The sequence below is a fragment of the Podarcis bocagei genome (assembly GCF_964188305.1).
Source record: "Podarcis bocagei genome assembly, chromosome: 5".
Classification (NCBI taxonomy): domain Eukaryota; kingdom Metazoa; phylum Chordata; class Lepidosauria; order Squamata; family Lacertidae; genus Podarcis; species Podarcis bocagei.
Window position 1 is genome coordinate 32,932,561 of NC_138129.1, and position 21,704 is coordinate 32,954,264.

The 21,704-nt window shown below is 40.6% G+C and overlaps 1 protein-coding gene across 7 annotated transcripts in view; it reads left to right on the plus strand.

Moving 5' to 3' along the window:
* Positions 1-21,704, plus strand: part of CPNE1 (copine 1) — a 52,332-nt gene that overhangs the window by 25,644 nt on the left and 4,984 nt on the right. For 6 of the 7 annotated variants that reach the window (XM_081194853.1, XM_081194858.1, XM_081194856.1 and 3 more), the window contains 10 exons: positions 9,525-9,653; positions 11,253-11,432; positions 13,212-13,286; positions 14,699-14,770; positions 15,557-15,640; positions 16,389-16,478; positions 19,321-19,419; positions 19,993-20,079; positions 20,163-20,222; positions 20,616-20,749. In XM_081194853.1, the coding sequence (XP_081050979.1) occupies positions 9,525-9,653; positions 11,253-11,432; positions 13,212-13,286; positions 14,699-14,770; positions 15,557-15,640; positions 16,389-16,478; positions 19,321-19,419; positions 19,993-20,079; positions 20,163-20,222; positions 20,616-20,749 (1,010 nt within the window). Of the gene's footprint in view, positions 1-9,524; positions 9,654-11,252; positions 11,433-13,211; positions 13,287-14,698; positions 14,771-15,556; positions 15,641-16,388; positions 16,479-19,157; positions 19,254-19,320; positions 19,420-19,992; positions 20,080-20,162; positions 20,223-20,615; positions 20,750-21,704 lie in introns of all 7 variants that reach the window. The other variant, XM_081194854.1, reaches the window with a different exon arrangement.

A 21,704-nucleotide genomic window follows, 5' to 3' on the forward strand; every position in this document is an offset into this window, starting at 1 on the left:
GAAGCTAGCTAATGTACCTTTTGCATTGAATATAGTTTGGTTGGCAGCTTGTGGCTAGTGTCTGTAGCATCACTGGTGATAAGTTACACATTTCTCTCCCCATCCATTCTAAGGGAAGTTTTTTGTGAATTTTTTTACTTTGATTTTTTTACTGCTGTACTTCTTCAGAAGCACTAATGATTGCCAGGCGTTTTCTATTTCCCATTGGTAGAGGTCATCCAACAGCCATTGTAGATGTTCCTGATTTACATTTCCATGAAAAAGGCCAGTTTTAAGTTTCCCTTTTTGAAATCCATGTTTTCTGGACAAGCCATTGCTTGTGGCAATTAAAGCTTTGGTTTGCTACAAAATTGAAACTTGTTATACAACCAGAGTATATAATCCAAAATGTCTGGTCATGCAGTTTGTGTGCACTAAACAATTATATCTTTTTAGAGACAAAGATCACTTACAGGATCACTTACCTGAAGGCTAAGGCTGCAGATGAATACAAGGGCTTAGTGGACAATTTTGGTGCAGTGCAAGATGCCATTCCTGTATTCTCATGTCTCTGGGTCATGCTTCATGACTTTCTGGGTCAAATGGAAAGGCAAAATGATACATTACAAGGCCTTTTTCTTGCATTTATAATTCCTAACCTTGGAAGTCAGATCTCTACACACACATACACACGAACATGGAGGTGTTTGTGATACTGATCTATAATACTATATATAATATATTTTTGTTTTGTGTTGAAGCAGTTTGTGGCATAGAAGAGCAGCATGTGTTGCCGTGAGAAGACCTGATATAGCCAGGAAAAGATGCAGGTGGCATTCTAACTTTAGCTATGCAAAAGTGTACTTGGCCACCACTGAAACTCAGGCTTCCAGGTTCAGGCTTGAAGCTAGGAACACACCCAAACTGCAAACCTGCGTCCAAGAGGTCTGCTATCTCATCTAAGATAGAGTTAGGCCAGGACCAACTCTGCTTTGTCTGAATCAGGATTCAATGTCTTCACTCTTATCCAGTCTTATTATAGATGTCAAAAAATGATTCAGAATCTGAACAGCTTTCTTGGATTTAAATGGAAAGGAAAGGTAGCATGAGCATCCTCAGCATATTGTTAACACAGAACCTCAAAACCACGGATGCTCTCACACAGTGGTTGGCACTGAGGCAAGATGGAGTCATAGCCCAATGGCCAAATCATCAAACAGGAGTTCCCTAGCACCACCTTTTGAAACCGACCCTGTACAAAGGACTAGAACCACCATAAATCAGTGCCTCCAAGTCCTATCACAACCAGGCAGTTCACAAGAATAGGATTCCACGGTTGATAGTAACAAAAGCCACAGAGAGGTCTGGCAGAACCACCAGGGACATGCTTTCCCTGTCCAGTTCCTGGAGTAGATTGTCCACCAAGAGGATCAAAGCTGCCTCCATCCCATAACCAACCTGAAACTGCATTCAAATGGCTCTAGATAATGTCTTAAATTTAAAAAAAATCCTGAAGTTAAAATGCCACCACATGCTTGAGCACCTTTCCCAAGAATGGAGTACTGGAGACTGGATGGAAATCATTCGGTACTGTCTTCATTATTTCAGGAAACAAGATGTAACGGAGCTCACCCCGTTGCGGGGATTCAAACCGCTGACCTTCTGATCGGCAAGTCCTAGGCTCTGTGGTTTAACCCACAGCGCCACCCGCATCCCTTAGCAAAACCCATATTCTGTCCTAAATACACACCTTAGATAGACCACTGTGACTCCAATCCCTCTCTCCTTCCAGGTCTTACGACTGATGAAGTGAGCTGTAATCCAAGAAAGCTTGTAACATAATAAATTTGTTAATTTTTTAAGATGTCACAAGAATCTTTGTGTTTGCTGCAAATGACTAACATGCCTACCCCTCAGATATGTTTAAAATAGAATACCTTTTTCAAGACAGTAATTCTAAACTTACATTTTAAATGTGATTTAAAAATGTTTTTGTTCATGCTGCTTGCTTTTAGTTCTCCCTTCCTAGGGGTTTAACAATATACTCAGGTCCAGCTATCTGCTAGCCGAATATTCACTTAGCACATATTCACTTAGCACATATAAAGAATTATGCCCAAACCTGCTGTACACTTCAGATTCACTTATGCAAACAAAAAACATCCTTGTTTGTGCTTTGCTGGTTGGTGGCAGCCATTTTCGGGTAGAAACCACAGAAAGAGGGCTGGGAGGCGGGGCAAGATAGGACAAGTCAGAGAGCAAGAGAGAGTGGACAAATCGGGGAGCAGGTGAGATCAGATAAATCCGTTTCCCCCCTTTCTCTTGCTGATTGGCTGCAGCCATTTCAGGAAGAAACCATGGAGAGAAATGGGGAAAGGTTGGGAAATCCTGCATTAGAAATATTTTCATAGGAAATAGTGTAAATTGTAGATCTGGTATGTGAATGCTCGCCTAATGAACAATTTCCAGGGAGCACATTCTGTGCGTTGAGTAGGACCTGCGTAGCAAAGTAGCAAATAACACCACCATCCGTTGTGTAGGAATAGGATTATGCATTCCTAGAACCACAAATAAGAAGTAAATTTCACATCGTGTGGAATACAGTGGATGAGGATCTTATGTCTTGCTCAAATTAAATACAAGCTCACTTTGCAGAATAAGCACCTAACAGATTTCCCCACTCCTTTATAAAAACTTGTTTCTGCCTTGTTCTGTGACCTTAGGAGCTATTCCTTCCTTTGAAAAGAATTGCTTGCTTCGGCAGTGTAGCATACTTCATATGAATGTAGTATTTCTTGTACAAAGTGGTATCTTACCTTAAAACCTTTTCCTTTTTTCTAGTGTAATAATATGCCTAGGGGAATATGGTTTGAGGTCTGCATAGAGTTAAAGAGAAGCTTATTTATTCATCTTATCAAAGGCAGCGGTTATTTAAAACTGAATGAACATAGTAGCAATTAAAGGAATTGCTCAATGTAAAAGAAAGATGACAGAGCTTAACTTTCAGATTGTTGGTGGACAACTGCAACCGTACTGGCCCCGCTTCCAATAACAAATTGCGCATTTGCAGAGAAGGTTTTAGCCTAGCCACCCTGGTATTCTAACTTTCTATTTGTAGAGAGTTCCTCCTTAATTGTGGGGGCGTATTGAGACATTGGCTCAGTTAACATGTAATGGTAAGTCTAATCATGGCTTGGCGCTAAGGTGGGTTCCCTGAGAAGAGATAGTGTCTGCTTTGCTTGTCCTCACTGGTACTGCTATTATGTTACTGTGAGCTAAGCCACAATTTGGCTTGGTGTATCATCTGAACCTGGACATGTGGTTTGTCTCATTCCAGACAAATCACAAGCTGTAACCACTAGTGTATTTGCTGAAATGGTGCAACTGATGCAACATAGGAAGTTGCCGATAGTATGTATATTCTGCATTTTACACAAATACATTGGACTCAAAGTGGTCCACAGAAGACAATTCAAGTACAATAGCACAAAAAAGAATAATACACTAGATGATACCATTGATCATCTACAGTGGTACCTCGCAAGACAAATGCCTCGCAAGACGAAAAACTCGCAAGACGAAAGAGTTTTTCGTTTTTTGAGTTGCTTCGCAAGACGAATTTCCCTATGGGCTTGCTTCGCAAGACGAAAACATCTTGCGAGTTTGTTTCCTTTTTCTTAAAACCGTTAATACCCAGGAAACCGTGCTTCGTAAGACGAAAAATTCGCAAGACGAAAAACCTCGCAGAATGAATTAATTTCGTCTTGCGAGGCACCACTGTACTTTTGTTTGTGAGCGAGAAAGAGAAGATGTATGTTTTCTTTAATAGGAAGAATAAAGTATTCTTTGTTCTTCTAATGCAAGCTTTGATATATTGCTTCTGTTTGTGTGAATGGTTTTTAATTGTATGTATTCTCTACAGATTCTGTGATCAGACCTTGATCATACAGCATTTATATCAGTATAAAATGTTAATTGTACTTTATGTTCCCTTAATACCATATGCTGATAATTCAGTATGCACTGGCAATTGAATTAGAGCTTTCGAAGTGAGTAGTTTCTCTTGTTAGCTTACCTAAAACTTAGGTCTGACTTGGATAAGTATTCTTAAATTATTGCTGTGATCAGTTTCTGAGCTGGCTGTGTGTGAGAGCAAGACAGGCAAAAATAGCTTAATTTATTTTAGTGCTTACTCTACACTTTTACATTAGAAGAGCCATGAAACTGGCTTACAAATTTTATTGAAAGGGGACCTTTTAATTTAAAAATATATATTAAAAGCATCTAATCACAATCAAACATCTGAAGCAAAATTTAGAACGGATATAACTAAACCATCTGCCTGGATAGACTTGCCAAAACAGAAAAGTTTTCAATAGGCATCAAAAGGAGTATAGTGGTGGTGCTAGCTTAATGTTAGTAGTGAGCTGCAAAGTATAGGTGCCAAAGGAAGACTCCTTACAAACGCAGAAAGGATATTGTATGGCGCTAGCAGAAGTGCCTCTTTTGCAGATCAAAGTGAAACTGCACACGTGAGGTATGACAATCCCTTAAGTAAACTGGTTCCAAACAGTTAAGAACTTTATATACCAATAAGAACAACTCAGGCTGGTAGTGAACTGGCAGTCAGTGCAGATCTTCAAGCACAGGTGTAATATGCTAACAGACTCCTGTCAGCAATCATGCCACTGCATTTTGCACTAACTGCAGTTTCCGGACAAAAACGGGAAATCCCATGTAGAGGACATTGCAGTCGACTAGTCTTGAAGTTACATCCTCTTACAGCAATAGTCTTCCGTTGAAAAGGATGAAACAGGCTTTACTCAGCCTGTACCAACACGAAACATTGGATCAGCATTGAGCTGCCAGAAATCTCGCCAGATCCAAGTTGAGCCATTAGGCTTCAGGACCAATACAATAAGGCTACACCATAATTCCACAGTATTCTAACTCAGCATTTCCTGAAACTCTGTAAAGCCCTATATGGCCTAGGACCCTCGTACCTACGGGACTGCCTCTCCTGGTACGCCCCACGGAGGACCTTACGGTCTGCAGCTAATAACACCTTGGAGATCCCGGTCCTCAGAGAGATTAGGCTGGCCTCAACCAGGGCCAGGGCCTTTCTGGCCTTGGCCCCGGCCTGATGGAACACTCTGTCACGAGATCAGGGCCCTGTGGGATTTGACATCTTTTCACAGGGCCTGCAAGACAGAGTTGTTCTGCCAGGCCTTTGGTCAGGGCTCAGCCTGACTCCCCTTTTCTTTTTGTATAAGAACTAATATGAAAGAGGCCTCCTAGCATTCTCACAGGCCCGTATAAGATCATCATAAACAGTTGGGCCGATGAGCACTTACTGTTCCTAACCCTAACCCTAACCCTGCGGAAAGGCATCTAATTAGATTTTAATTTGATTTTGACCTGTTTTTAGGATGTAATTTAATTATTGTTTGATTTTATACCAATGTTATATATCTGATGTTAGCCACCCTGAGCCCGACTTCAGCCAGGGAGGGCAGGATATAAATAAAAGATTGTTGTTGCTGTATGTTGCATTCTGCATTCCTTTGGGCAGTTGCACCTTCCCAGGAGTGGTATTGTACTGCTGGGATTAAAGAAATTGTGGTGCAGATTTGACATCAGTGAGGCTGCTTGGTCTTTCAGCACACTGCCCTTATTCTGCCTGTGCTGCTTATGTTTATCCCTATTAGTTGAAAACTGGAATTTAGTTGATGCCCCCTGGTGAATTCATCTGTTCCAGCTGAGTTGAGAGAAATGCTCCTCCCATGCCAGTCATGCAGCAGATTCAGAGTAAATACTTCTGAGGTCTGACAAGCATTGTGTAACCTTAGGCTTATTAAAAATCCTTATCCGCAGGTAAATTGTCATTCCTTATTATGGTACCTTTTCTGATCTGAACCCTAGTCAAGCTATTCTGTATATAATCAACACCATCTATAAACACTACTGATTTCTGTATCTGAGGCTCCAGGGTTGCTGTGTTTGTTCTGTCCCATGATTCCCCTATGGATGATTGTGAGCTGTGGGAGAGAGGAAGGGGATAATTCCAGGGAGACCTGTGAGACTGCCTGAAAAGCAAACAACACAGGATCAGGAATTGTATCTTTGTGGTTTAGGTGGTATATAAAGGAGGGTTTTATTAAAGCACTTGACCAAACCATCAAAGAGGAAGGGGCGTAGCTCATTGGTAGAGTATCTGCTTTGCATGCAGAAGGTCTCAGGTTCAATCCTGATCATCTCCAGGTATGGCAAGGAATGTTAGTCCTGCTGCCAGTCAGTGCAGACAGTAAAGCGCTAATTGTCCTGTTTTGGTGTATGGCAGGTTTGTAATTTTCCAGAGGCTGAAAATTGTTCCTCTATTAGACTCCGTAATGGTGATATTAAAGCAAATGCAAAGGATGATTGGAGATAAGCTGGTGGCATACTTCAAGCCAGGCAGAAAGATTTACCAACAAGCTATTCCCAGGGCTTTCGTATTATGTGGACACAACTCAAAACAGCAAACAGCATCATCACCCACCACTAGAAACCAATAGGCTATTCAGTCCAGTCACTGGGAAGAGCATTGTAAGGTGTTCCAGGTGAAATGGTCAACACAAGTAGAAGCTATCAGGGGCCTTATCTCTATAACCTGACCCAAGGTGGGATGAACTTCTGCTGGATGGACACATCCTGGTTTATACTTCTGCAGAAAGAAATGTTGCAAAAGGACACTTGAATATTATCTGGAAGTGACATTCATGGGTAGCTTGTAATATTTAAAGCACCCTTTGCAAAACCTAATGCCCTCCATATGTTTTGGGCTACAACTCTCACCAGCCCCCTAGTTAGAATGCAAGATTGCTTAGTCCAGTCTACCTTGGGCAGAACCATAGTAAATTGTAGAATGACCAGGCAATCTCAAACAAGAGTTTGATCAATGGCTGGAAAGAAGATGAGTTTTCTCTGCTTTACTGCTGTTATTGCCCTAACTTGGGGGTGATTTTCAAAGAAAAGTTCTGGTTGAGTGTCCCTTGTCTTCTCAGCAGTAGCACTTGTAGTGAATTTCCTTCCTTTTATGGTGGGCAGAAGGTAGATCTGTGTCTGCTGGTAGATCTCAGGGCATTCTACAACAATTTATTATTTATACCCCGCCCATCTGGCTGGGCTTCCCCAGCCACTCCAGGCGGCTTCCAAAAAAAATATTAAAATACTGTACTACATCAAACATTAAAAGCCTCCCTAAACAGGGCCGCCTTCAGATGTCTTCTAAAAGTCTGGTAGTTGTTCTCTTTGACATCTGGTGGGAGGGCATTCCACAGGGAGGGCGCCACTACCGAGAAGGCCCTCTGCCTGGTTCCCTGTAACTTGGCTTCTTGCAGTGAGGGAACCGCCAGAAGGCCCTTGGTGCTGGACCTCAGTGTCCGGGTACAAGAATTTCTGACTCCCAGTTGCTTGAAAAAAGCAGTAACAAGTAATTAACAAGTGCTGCCAACACAGTATGCTGCTGGAATGAAGAAAGGTTGGGAAACCTGCGTGGAAGGACTGTGAGCTTTGTTCGATTCAATCCTCAAAATTAGTTCCTAGGCTCTGAATTCTTTAATTCTTAGTGTGTGTGTTTTGCATCTGACTCTGGTTCAAGGATCTTGGGGTTCTAGTAAAAAAGCAAGATCACACAAGCCTGAAGTCTGCCAGTACCTGATGTAGGTGAGTTGCAGGCTACTTCCTTCTAGCAGTGCCATTGGGAAAGTAGCTAATGCTTCTTTAAGTGAGAGGAGAATGGGAACTTTGCAACCCTTATAAACTTGGTTAACTGCAAGGGATAGCAGATTTGCCTGGAACCTGCATAAACTGATAATAGTGTGATTTAAGAAAAGGACATTTTTGAAGACAAAATAGCTGGCTTGGGACTATATGACAAATATAACAACAGATGTACTGAGTTTTGTGTTGCATCCATTTATGTTTGTATGCTGTTGAAATTTTGAATTTTTTTTTTTTTTAAAAAGGAACATAGCTATTCTGCCAAGGCATATGCTTTCAGATTAATTGCCGTATGGTGCTGCTACGAGAGGGAAGATAGGTTTTGGTGAAGTCTTTCCCTTCCACCTTTCCAGTGTGGGAGTTCTGAAAGGAAGTGAAGATCTATGAGGCTCTGAAAGCAGAACAAACTGGCAGGGTTGAATCTGCCATTCCATAAAGTATGAACAAATCTAGCAGGGCCTCAAACCTATTTAGCCCCTTTCATCTGTTGGATTACAGACCAATCAGAGATAACTGCCTGTCAGACCCTGATATCTCCTCTGAGTGTCCATAGTCACGTGATTTGAGTGCCTGTCTTGTAGAAGGTGTCCTGTCTGCCCAGAGGCTTCCTTTTCTTTTGGATATTTCTGAACTCGTGGATGATTATTACTTATGAATCGCCTTTTGTATTTGTGTCGGAAAGAGATTTTCAGTCGTATCACAGGAGTAATGAATGATGGACTCATGGCATCTGCTTATCATGTCCTGACTTTGCCAGTTGTGGAGGCAATGTGTGAAGGAGTGTGAGCTACAAGGAATGAAACATGAACAATGAAATATTTAGTGGTGCTTTTCCTCAATTATATTTACCCATGGTAAAATAACTACTGTCACAGGTTAATCCTGTGTGGTGGCTGGGCCCTATAGACAAGAGAGAGGGTGTCCAGTAAAAAAAATGGAGACAAAACAGACATTAACTGTTCTTGGGACCTTCTGGTTGCTCTTGCACCTTCTCAGGTGTGCACAGCAATTCTTTGCAGTGGGTTTGGGAAGCCTAAATGGTGTCCCCACACAATTCTTTTTTACATCAGCTAAATTTAGATGCATGAAAGGGTTGCTTGGGCCGGGTGTTGCTTCTGTAGCATCTGAAGCAGGGCTTCATCTCTTCCTGCTTACCTTCCAACCAATCTTGAGTTTTCCTTAGGGTTATCCCAAGTCAACCAGCCTCTCCATAACATCTGCCCATGGGCGTGTGATGATGTTGAAACAGAAAAGTAATGAGCTATGCGGCCTGAAAGTTTGTCAGTTTGTATGTTAAACCCTGAACAATTTCTGTTGTATATTGACATTAGTGTGAAACTGATGTGCAGATTATCACATTTTGCATTTGGTCCATTTGAATGTTACACTGCATGCTTTTGCAGGAAAATATGCATGTGTACAAGCAAAGTGCAGCTTCATGCAGTTTTCATGTTCTAGAAAACCTGACTGTATGAAGCAACCCTAACACCATCGTATTAAATGGCATTTGGCCAAATCTTTCTGAGAGTGTCAGACAAGTGGTTAAAGCAGTGTACCTGATCATTACTTATTTATTTATTTTATTTTGGGAGGAAAATGTATTTAGCTCTATGGTCTGTTAAGACAAGAGAATACATGGCAGTCCAAAGAAAGTATTAGGAAACTAAAACAGTTTGCACAGATGACATTTTCTGAAGATTTGTTGTGATTCTGTATGCATTTTTTTTTATTATGACCTAATCGTTTAATGAGTATTCAACATTCTCCTTTCCCTCTGTTAACAGATGGCGCACTGCGTGACAAAGGTGGAACTGTCCATATCATGCGATAATCTGCTTGATAAAGATGTTGGCTCAAAATCTGATCCTCTATGTGTCCTGCTTCAAGATGTTGGTGGAAACCAGTGGACCGAAGTAAGGAATTGTTTGTAGTAATTTGAAAACTACTAGAAGTTGGCAGTGTCTCCTTTCTGAACACATCTGAACACTTGACGTTTTGATTAAAATTAATTAAGGATTAATATTTTACAGGTTTCAGCAATTAAATGAGCTAAATGACAACAAAATCTCACAAGTTTTTTTTGTATGTCCCTTTTTTAATAATAAAAAAATTACAGGGCTTTTACGTAGCCCAAGCTTTTTAATCATGGAAGTTTTTATAAATTAGTTTTAACTGAATTTTGTGTTTGCTAATTCATTTCCTCTGGATTTGGTGGAGAAAGGAGGCCGGCAACAACATAGCATCAGCATTTTTAATATTCCCATTGTAATGCTGAAAGTTCCACCATGTTATCAAATATTTTTACTGTTTGAAGTTGCATTTGGAGACAGTACATCTTTAGTTACCCCAGAGTCAACATACCCAACTTTTTCCTCTCCTCCCCTTCTGGTTTTACTCAACATCCAACCTGAAAAAGTGTTCAGGAGAAATCAGAAGTCTGTTCACAACTTTGGTGTTTTGGTTGTTTTGACAAAAAACTATTACTATTATGCAGCTTGTATATAATGGACCAGCATGATTGGCCATAACTCTTGTTATTTTTTTGTGTCTTCTACAAGTAATTGACAGTGGAAAGATTGAAGGCAGTATATTTCTGTACTGGCCTGGGTCACATGTAATGCCGATTTCAAACAATGACTAAGCCTGAGCAAGCAAGAATGTGAGCACACAGAGCAAAATCTGCAGCTGCCTTGCTGCTCCCCAGGCTTACTGCTGCTGCACTAATCAAAACTAAGCCATGCCATGGTTTAGCATATCATTACATGGGAACCTCGGTTCATGGTTTTGTCTCCTCCGAACAAGCCCTGAGCAGCAAGCCAAAAACAAACTTTAGCTGCACTTTGTGGTTTACTTGGAGCAAGGCAAACAATGAGCTTAGGATCAGACATAATTTTAATCTCATACTATGGTTTAGGGGAGGAGCAAAGTGGCCATGATTTTTTGCTTTGTGTATTTGCATGCTTGCTTGTTCAAAATATGTCATAGTTTGACTTAGCATTCCATGTGACTCAGGCCAGTTTATGACCTGAACAATCTACAGAAAAAAAGGACATTGGTGTTTTTCTTTGTATTTTTGCTTCTTTTGTCCTTAACGAGAAGACCACCATGGAAGATATGCTTCCATGAACTGTTTCCCCTGTGGTAAGCAGCCACAGGAAACTGTTGTGTAGGAAACTGCTCTATATCAAGTCAGATGATTGGTTCCTCTAGCTCAGTATTTTTGTCGCTGGCTGGCAGAGGTGCTCTAGAATTTCAAACAGGAGATGCAGCCAAAGTTAAACACCTAAAATTGCGTAATTTTGGCATATTGAACCATTTTTCTTCCTCTTAAGTTAAAACGAAGCACTTGTAAATCCAAATAGTTTCAGAGGGGTTAAGAACAGGCTTAAATCTCTCCCACTGAAAGTAGAACTTAGAAAGTACTTAACTTTGGTTAGATCACACCTCTAGTTTTCTGTTGAAGAATGTGAGTGTTAAGCATGACATTTCCCTTTCTTGTTGTATTGTTACAGTTGGATCGAACTGAAAAAATAAAGAATTGCCAGAATCCTCAATTTTCAAAAAAGCTGCGAATTGATTATTATTTTGAGAAAGTTCAGAAACTGAAATTTGGCATTTACGACATCGATAACAAATCCTATGACTTAAATGATGACGACTTTCTTGGAGGGGCAGAGTGCACCTTGGGACAGGTACTGGGAAACAAGTACTGTAATGCTACATGCTATTTTTTAATCTTTTAATTACACAGATGAAAGGAGGAGTTAATCTTCTGAAAGCTTTCAGTTAAGAGTAGAAGTACTTGAATCAATTGCCTCCTTTTGCGTGGTGCAGGACTCTATGGACCTGCTTGTTTGCTGGACACTAGCAAACATCGGTCTTGCCAACCATAAAACTAGACCTTACTGTGACTAACGCACGTGATAATCATTCCATGAGAGAGTTGTTCTCATCCCCACCCCTCGGCTTCGAAATAGATGTTCACCTTATGCCTGATGTATGCTGACTCAAAGTAACCCAAAATGTGAGGGGTGGCATGGCATTACAGGAGTGCTCACTCCCTCATGTGCCAATGAAATAAGGTAGGAAAACTTACAATGCAGCAATGTTATGCTGGCAGCAAGGATAATAACAATTATTATCATTATTTATTAAATTTCTATCCCACCCTTTATTCAAAGATCACTGGATGATTTACAATATAAACACACACACACACACAGAGAGAGAGAGAGAGAGAGAGAGAGAGAGAGAGAGAGAGAGAGATTAAAAGGCCATAGAGGAATATGTTTGCCTGCCTCCAAAAGATATATAACAAAGGCACCAGGCGAGCCTCCCTTGGGACAGCATTCCACAATTCCTGGAGGAGGCACATGAAGAAGGGCCTCGGATAGTGATTGCAGGGTTTGAGTTGGTTCGTATGGGGGAAAGCGATCCTTGAGGTATTGCAGTCCTTAGCCGTTTAACGTTTTAAAGGTTGAAACCAGCACTTTGAATTGGGCCTGAAAACTAATTGGCAGCCAGTGCAGTTCAGCCAGGATTGGTGCTATATGCTCCAACTGTCTTGCCCTTGTAAACAACCTGGCCGCTGAATTCTGCACCAGCTGAACTGTCTTCAGAGGCAACCCCAAGTACCAGAACATAGACAACAGAAGTTAGGCTATCCCTGTCCGGATAGGGGTGCTGCTGGGTCCCCAGCCAAAGCTGATGGAAGGCACTCCATGCCACCAAGGCCACCTGAGCCTCAAGCAACAGCAGTGGATCCAGTGGCACCTCCATGCTATTCCTTCAAAGGGAGCGGAACCCCATCAAGAGCAGGCCACCTCCTATCCATGCGGTCTAGGGAACCACCCACTAACAGAGCCTCTGTCTTATCTGGATTGAGCTTCACTTTATTGGCTCTTATCCAGTCCATTACCAAGGCAAGGCAACAGTCCAGCACACCCGCTGCCACACCTGTGGATGTAAAGGAGAAGTATTACATTGCTGACAAGGGGATAAGGGGCTGCTGCACTGGTGGCAGCAAGTCATCTGCCATAACATTATTGTTACAGCATTGGATGTTGTTCTTAGGGCTGAGTTACACAATCCTTTCAGCACCTTGGCATGTGAGTTTACTTGATCCTTATTGTGTTTGTCCTTTTAATTTAAAATAAAGCATCCTGAGGCTTTGGTAACTGTCTGAAAATCCAGATGGTTAAATCACGTAAAAGTTGAAATCTGTTTCTCATTACACTTATATATAATGTATCTTGGCAAATGTTTTTGGAATTCATGATAAAATTTCACACTATGTAAATAGTTATGATCGGCTGTTATAACTGATAGCTGCAAAAAAGTCTCTTGTGTTGACAAGCATGTTAATTGGCTTATTGCTGATGATATTTCTTCCTTCACATTTCTGCCTCAGGGTAGAATATATCACTTTATGTGACTTTTGTAATGGATGCATAGATTTCATTCTTCTTTAGATTGTGTCGAGTAAAACTGTCACTCAGCCTTTAATGCTGAAGAAAGGAAAACCTGCAGGAAAAGGCACTGTTACGGTAAGAAACTCATTTCTGGATAGTTGAAGGTTCCTCTACAATTTTTTTCACCAATAATTGCTTTGGGGAACCCTTTAAAATCCTTGTTAGTGGTCCCCATAGCTCAGCTCATAACTACTAGGAGCCATTCATTCAGTGTTTGGGCGGGGGGTGTTCCACGTTTATGGAATTCACTCCCAACTGAGATTAGACAGGCATCCTTTGCTGAACCTCAATCACATGACAAAGTCTTCCTTATTTCAGCAGGCATTTTAAGGTAATTTTCTGGTTTTATGAACAAATTGAATTGTGAGTGTTTTTCTTTTAAGAATATATATACCATTAATTTAAATATTAAGTGATATAGAACTATCTGAAATAAGCAAAAAATTTAAAAATGATCGATTTCACAGTTACTCCAGTTTAACAGACAAAATAGTGTTTTTTAAGTGTCATATTAAAAAAAGTGATCCAATACAAAACTATTGGGGTACATTGGAAATCTCAATGTCTATTTAAATTCTTTATTGGGCTATTAGGAAGCCCTGGAGGAGAAAAGGGGAACTGTGAGATATTGGCTTATAACAGAAGAGGAAACAACACAGAAACCAAATAATATCTACGTGAAATACTGGCCTCATAGTAAATAGTGGAAGTGGGCCAATGTACCTCAGTAACCTCAATGGCCTAATGAGGTTTGCTGTTTGTATTTTCTTTTTCCAAATAAGAAATAAACATTTCAAGTTTAGACTATGTTAACTCCTGTGTCAAAGCAAAGCAGAATTAACCCTAGGTTGAAATTTACTCCTGGAGACCAATAAACCCCTGTGATCCTTTTTGTAATTGTGGGTGGGTGTGTTGTGTGTACGCAGGAATGTACAGGCCTTTAAAAAAAACAAAATAGGTAAGTGATAGAGAATTCATTATATAGGCATGAATGCTAAGGGTTTGTCTATCCTACTTTGAGAAGTTGCTGGGAATAGCATAGACATTTTGTAGTTTCCCATTCCCATTCATTTCAATAGGGCTAAATCAGACCTCTGATAGTTAAACATTAAAAAATAAAAAATAAAAAGATGAGGGGAATGAAACAGGACAACTAACCTCATTATTGTCAAATGTATGTGTGGAGTATGAAGTGGTTCAGGTTTGCTTTAAAAAAAACCAAAACCGTTTTGCAAGTAATTCAGACAGCTTCTGGATTCCACAGCAGTCACATTATCACAGGAGGAATTTAGGAAGTAAATAACACTGCTGCTTCATGCGAATGTATTTGGATCATAATAGCTTCATATATTTCTCCTTTGGTTAAGCTAATTGTGAAGTACATTGGTGAATTTGTTTTATAATTTGTGTATTTGAACGGCCTGCATTATTCACATTAGAAATACTTTCCAAAATCGCACTGAAATTATTTCCCCTTGAATTTTTAGATTTCTGCAGAAGAGATTAAAGACACTAGAGTTGTGTCCTTAGATGTTGAAGCCCGGAATTTAGACAAAAAGGTAAATGGTATATTGACAGTAACTTTCTTTCCAGTTCATTCGGTACTTGAACCAACATTTATATCCCATCTTTCCTCCAAGGAGCTCAAGGTGGTGTACAGAGCTCTCCCCACTCTATTTTATCCTCGCAGCAACCTTGTGAGGTAGGTTAGGCTGAGAGACTGGACTGGCCCACTGAGCTTTATGGTTGAGTGGGGACTAGATCCCTGGACACTTCCCCACACTGGCTCTATAGCAGTACCTGTGTGAATAGGTTTCACAAGGTATGTCATGATAGAAACATCAAGAAGGAAATGGCAATAAGTGTAGTAATTAAGGGCTTACATGAGAATGGACCTATCTGTTGCTTCGAAGGAATTTGGGGGGGGGGGGAGGTTGAATGTGAGAGGCATGTGTGTAGACCACACTTGAAATTAAAAGTGATTATTTTTATTTTGTAAAGAATTTTAATTTATTGAAGTTAATTCTTGAAGTACAGATTTCCTAGAGAAGCATAATAATTTCAGCTCTCGCTACCATGGATTTTGGTGCTTAAAGCACTTTATAGTTTGCCTTAGCTGAGCATAGACATGCATTATTTGCAGGCTACTAAATGAACAAAAGGACTGAACAGAAGCATCTGTGACTGAAAATAAGCCATTATTTGTTGAACGCTTGGTGTGTGTGTGTGTGTGTGTTGCCAGTAATAATAGATATACTATGAATAGCAGAAAGGTATGTTGCTCTAGAAGTTCTTACATGCTGAATTATTATTTGTATAAAGATCAAGGTTCTTTTTCTACACAGGATTTTTTGGGCAAATCTGATCCATTTTTGGAGTTTTATAAGGAGAGTGATGGTGGAAAATGGCAGCTTGTCTACCGATCAGAGGTAGGATTTACACAGTGATTCAACTTTTGAACTTCAGGAGCTGCTATATCTTAATGAACTCTGAATGAACTCAGTTGCAAAAAGAATGGAGCTGCTACTTCTTTGGACAAAATCAGGCAGAGGCATTATGCATAAGTGGAGCTCTGCCAATCCAGGATTCTTCGGCCGGACTTTGGGTGATACCTCCTCATCCCACACTCTTCCAGAGGGCTTCCGACCTTCAGAAACACGTTTTCAGTGGGCAGAGTGGGCTGCATTACATAGTAATTTCTTCTGCTAGTGGTTCTCAGACTTCAACCCACTATACGTTCCTCATATTTGGGCAGTGATGTGCAAGCCAGGTGGGATGTCTGGAAGGCACTGCAGCAGCTCTTAAATTTTGCAGCTGTAGCCACCCAAAATCTCATACTTATGCCAAACTGTGCACATTCAGCTGAGATGCATGTTTAAATTTATCTAGGTATGAAACTAGAAATTGGCTAAAAATATTACAGAAAATACATATATGTTTATTACATATACATCAAGTGTATTAATAGATATTTGCCTATAAGCAATGAGTTATGTCTTATCATAATGGTACTCTACTTTTCATCCAGAAAATTATTATGCAGCTATTGGAACAGAATTATTATTTAAAAAATAATAATCTGCGGAAATTCTAGGTGAGGGAATGCCATTGTCATAATGTACTTGTAGGATGAGGAGAGATCTCAGGCGCTTGGTTGTAATTGGATTTCTTTTATAGGTAATTAAGAACAATTTAAATCCCTGCTGGAGAAAGTTCAGTGTTCCTCTTCAAACATTCTGTGGTGGTGACTTCAACAAACCAATGAAGGTGATGACAATGATTTAACTTTAAAAAATAAAAATAAAATACAGGTTAGAGAACCCATTTGATTTAATTATAAACATCTTTTGCAATATGAAGTCTGACTGGGAAAGAACTAAAACCAAATAATGTGTGGCTGCCCAATAATTTAATTAGATTGCCATTATTTTTGCACCAGATTTCCTTCTGTGTGCTTACCCATTTATTTCTTTGAAATATACTTGCAGCGCTGAGAATACTGGCAATATGAGTTATTCTCCATTCCTCTAACTGAGCAGGAACCTTTGTTCTGTTTATTGGTCACCTGGAAACATCATCTGCCAGAGCTGTCTTTCTGTATAGACTAGTTTTTGCAGTACATCCACTGTGGACTACAACTATGTCTGAAAATAATAAATGATATTATTTAATCCTACATGCTTAAATGTAGTTTTATGGAAGACCAAGATCATGAAGACCTAAATAGCGGCTTGAATTTTCAAAAGTAAGTCTGTAGTATTGCTGGTTCTGCGGGAAAGCTTGAAAATATGACCTGAGTGTACCAAAATGCCCTTTGGAGGATGCTTGGCTCTGTTTTTAAGCTATGGTTTTTGTGGCTTAATAAATGAAATCATTATCTTCATACCCAAACATTCTAAACTATATAGTGACTGCAAAGCCTCCATGAGTCCATTGCTTTTTTAAAAAATGCACTTCAAAGTATCTAATGCAGTTGTTTAATATGCTTAATTTGCTGGTGTTCAGAAGTGAAGTCATATCTACTGCCCAGTAAAATTGCCATTTAAAATAGGATTTTTAATATGCCGGCCAACCAAATTTCACAACCTGGACTTTCTAGCCTGCTTGCAAGCTTCTCACAGCCCTTGGGTGGGCAACATTTGGCCCTCCAGATGTTGCTGGGCTACAACTCCCATCACCCCTGCTTGTTAGCCATACTATCTGGGACTTATGGTAATTGGTGTCCAATAACATCTAGGTGCCACAACTCTCCACCCCTGCCATTGGCTACTGTCACAACAGAATGCTGGACTTAGATGGTCCTTTGATCCGATCCAGATGGGCAGCTCTTATGTGCTGGCTGTCTTGGTAAGTTAAGGCTGCTTGGGAGAAGCTGAGATGTATATGTGGAAGAGGGAGTATTGCACTCACGTAAAGGAATGGAAGATGCTAGATACCTTTAGTGAGGTAGTCACAATTGGAGGAATAAAACATAAATGTTGAGGATCCTCTCAGCTGTTGCTCATTGTCACACCTTCCATTTTTGGTGATCACAACTAGATTGGGTATTTCTAACTTGGGTCATGTCCTGGTTATGTAACTGAAGGTGTGTTAGCGGTGTCAATAGATTATCTCTACTTGGAGATTAATGAAGGAAACTTTGACTTTAGGGGGTTTGTAAGAACTTACAGCAAGAGCAGTTGATAGTACAACTGTGGGACCCGGCATGTGTAAATAGGCCTGCAGTAAGTTGACTCAGCTCTTAAGCTGCCCAGCCATTCCCAGGGGAATCAGGTGAACAGTCATTCTAATAACAGTCATTCTAATAACCTTCTAGTAACTGTCCTTGGGGTTGTGCCGGAGTGCTCTCATTCTTCTTTATTTATTCAGAATATGCATGAGCATGCTGGATGACAGCACCAAATTTGCACCCATTTTACATTCATGTATCTTTCTGGATCTGCACTTGCAAAAGCTTTCCCTGCCTGAGCAGGGAGATTGAAACTAAGCAGAGCCAACTGAAACTAAATCCAAGACAAGAGTGATAATGGTTGGTGTGTAGATAGATCAGGGGATAAAAGATGAAAGGAGCATCGCCTCCTTGGTTCAGGTTTGCAATGTGATTTTCAAGTGTAAACTGGGAGCACTTGTCACCTCCTAATCTGGTGAGAAGGCTGCATTTCCCCCCTATCTATGCCATTACTGAAAGGTACTGCTTTTCAATTGATGGTGTTCTAGGATGCACACTGTTGGCTTGTGCTGTTTTAAATCTTACTCTACTCCTAAAAACACATCACTGAATGTTGGTCACAAACAAATTAGAGGGATGTGCATTCAAGATAATATATTTATGATGAAGCCATTTATGTGTAAGTCATATATTGTATCTAGATGTAATTACTATCTTTTCAATCTGCTGGTAAACAAGGGCAGTGTTGAAAGCTACCTGTTGTTTAAACTATAGCATTACTCAAAGTTATTTTAAGCCCCAAATACATAGCAATTCTCAACTGAGTCCTGTGTTCCTTCCATTGCAGACTATCTAAATGGCTTAGCATGGACATTCAGGTCATATTTCATTTGACTTTTGAGAATGAGGCTTGCAGGTTTTTGCATGACTAGATATCATCAGAGAAGAGTATTCATGCAAAGTTCTTAAAATAAGAAGGAACTTTGGATTATGCAGTTTGTGTTAAGGCTCTTCTTTGCTGTTGAATGTCTTGGGTTCTTTGTGCTGTTTTTGTTTTGTTCCCATTGTTTCTTTTTATAAGGCTTATATGAGACTTGATTTCAGTTGATCGCTTGGCTTCTATAACTGGATTTTTACTTAATTTAGCCTTGGAACAGTCATTTTCTTCTTTTTTTTATCTGCTTAGCATTTTAGTTGCATTTCCATTGCCTACTAAACAGGTTCGTACCCATGGCTCTCCTCAAGGACTCATTTTTGGGTCTCTCTCTTACTATTAGGTTTCAGTTAGTGATATGGATGACAGCACCAGTTCAGATTTGATAGGGGAGTTCACATGCGCCACTGCAAAGCTGTTGGAAGTGAGAGACCAAGCGGTGAGCAGCAGTCATTCTCTATTATAAAGTTCTGCTTGTCCATTGCCTGCTCTTTCTTTCCTTTCAGGTGCACTGTTCAGATTATGATAGTGATGGGTCACATGACTTGATAGGCATTTTTGAAACTAACCTCTCCCAGCTACAGAAGGCAGGTGGCAGCTCTCCGGTGAGCTTTTACTTTTACCTTCTTTTATTAACTAATTGAACCTATTTCTCATTGCAAAGAAGAATCATAGAAACAATAAATTTATTCTCACAGAGCTACAATTCCCAGCACCCTTTACATTTCCTAGGAAGCAATAGATGTTGTATTTTAAGTCATCTGTGTTCTTCAGCAACCCAAGCGAAATGATCCTAGGATCCTAAGATATCTAATTTCTACTTCCTGGTTTACCACGAGGCGGAAAGGAAGCCAGGTTTGCTATCGCAGCGAACTGGTTGCTGCTTTTTGGAGTTTTTAGGGAGCTCGCAGGCAACGAGTGCCCCAAAGAAGGTCCTGGGGACGACCAGGACATTGAGGGTTCCCGCAGAGGTCAAAAGTGAGCTCCCAACAGGTCTGCATGGTTCCATTTGGTGCCGGGCTGACCTGGTGGTCAAGCTGTGATCACTTGCCAGTATGCATGGCTACCATTATTTTTTCTAAGTTGGGTCTTGTCCTGCGTATCTTAAAATGTGAACTATGTGGTTTCATTTCATTAACTAGAACAAGTTCCTTTGATGTGTGCTGCTTTCTTTGTAGGTGGAATTTGAGTGTATTCACCCTGAGAAGAAGAGAAAGAAGAAGAGCTATAAAAACTCTGGCATTGTCCGAGTGAAGTCTTGCAAAGTAAGGAGCATTTCATACAGAAGAGTTTGCTATTCTGTGATTGTAGGGTAGAAGTTGTAACAGTTGTGTGCTGTTTTTTTCAGATTGAAATGGAATATTCTTTCCTGGATTACATCATGGGAGGCTGCCAAATTAATTTCACTGTGAGTTGGGTCACCTGTTTACATGCCTTTTCCACCTAAGTTAAAACATAACTCAAGCATTTATATATTCCTGTGAAAAAGCCATTGCACTTAAACTGGACAAAAACCTGTTTACTAGATCTGTCAGTGAATAAGTCTGCTGCTTGTATATCTGCCAGACTAAACAAAATGAATTCACTGATCTTTCTAATACATAGTCTCCCTGGTTGCATTCTGGGGGAACCTAATGTTTGACCTTTCTTCAGCTGCCTTGGGTTTTTTTGTGGTTATTTCAGCAGCATTCTTCACTGGTGTTAGGTATGCTTGAAGTCAACTTCCATGAATGTTGGGCTTGCTTTGGTTGCCTGTTTCCAGAAAGAAATCTTATATTTGTGTTCTTCGTTATTGTGTCAGGTGGGCATAGATTTCACCGGCTCCAATGGAGATCCAAAGTCACCAGAATCTCTTCACTATATCAGTCCAAATGGAGTAAATGAATACCTGACTGCCATCTGGTGTGTGGGGAACGTGGTACAGGATTATGACACGTATGTTAAAACTACTTTTAGCTGCTCTAGCTGTGAGCGTTAGAAATAAGTGAAATTTAATAGAGTTAAAGTGATGTATTTGACTAAGTAACTTCAGTCCCTTCAACCTTTATGAATTATGCATCTCCTGCATCTCGTGTTATTGCTGAGAACGGTAATTCAGTGAGAGTTGCAGTAGATTGTTCTTTGTTTTGTTGGTTCCTTCATGAGAGTAAGTTGTCAGGGAACTGCCATCAGCTCAGAGGCGAGAGATGGAAGGGCAGTTGTGTTATAGGGAGCCTCCAAAAATCTTGGGAAGCAGTTCCTCTTCCGTCGAGAAAAGCCCCACCTCCAGTGGAGAAGATGTGCAGGGACCAGGGGATGCTAGGGAGAGCCTCAACACCGCGCCCGAGCAAGCCGGAGAGGAGGGAAGTACACCCCTGCTATCGCCCATTCTGCACAGTAGGCTTCGGCGCAGGGAGGGGCAGAAAAGGCTGGGGGTGACGCGACTTTGATGCTGGGGGAGGTACAAAAACCGACCACTCCCAGATTCTGCTAGCGATTGAGCCAGACATGAACTTACGATGCTCTTCACTGTAAATAGTTTGCACCAAGAATAAAGCCTGGAAAAGACAGGTCGGAGTCTTGCCTGTTTACTCTCGAGCAACCACACCAGCATCTGACATAAGTGATTGTTTTCCTTTTCTGCTTGCTCATAAAATGACACTACTGAGTTTCGATACTTGAGAACAGGAGCTGTAGACAGTCATGTATAAATGAAAATGATCACTGCTCATGGGATGAATGTGCATTTTTTCCTGACATTTTAAACTGAAGGAGGAGTCAACTTGATTACAACATTGGCTCCTGGAAGCCTCGCTCCCCTGCACTCTTACTGCTTGCTTCACTTTTAGCAGTTTTGGTTTCTGAGGTAGCATGCAGTTTCTGCCAGCTTGCAGCAGTGGTAACTATGAAT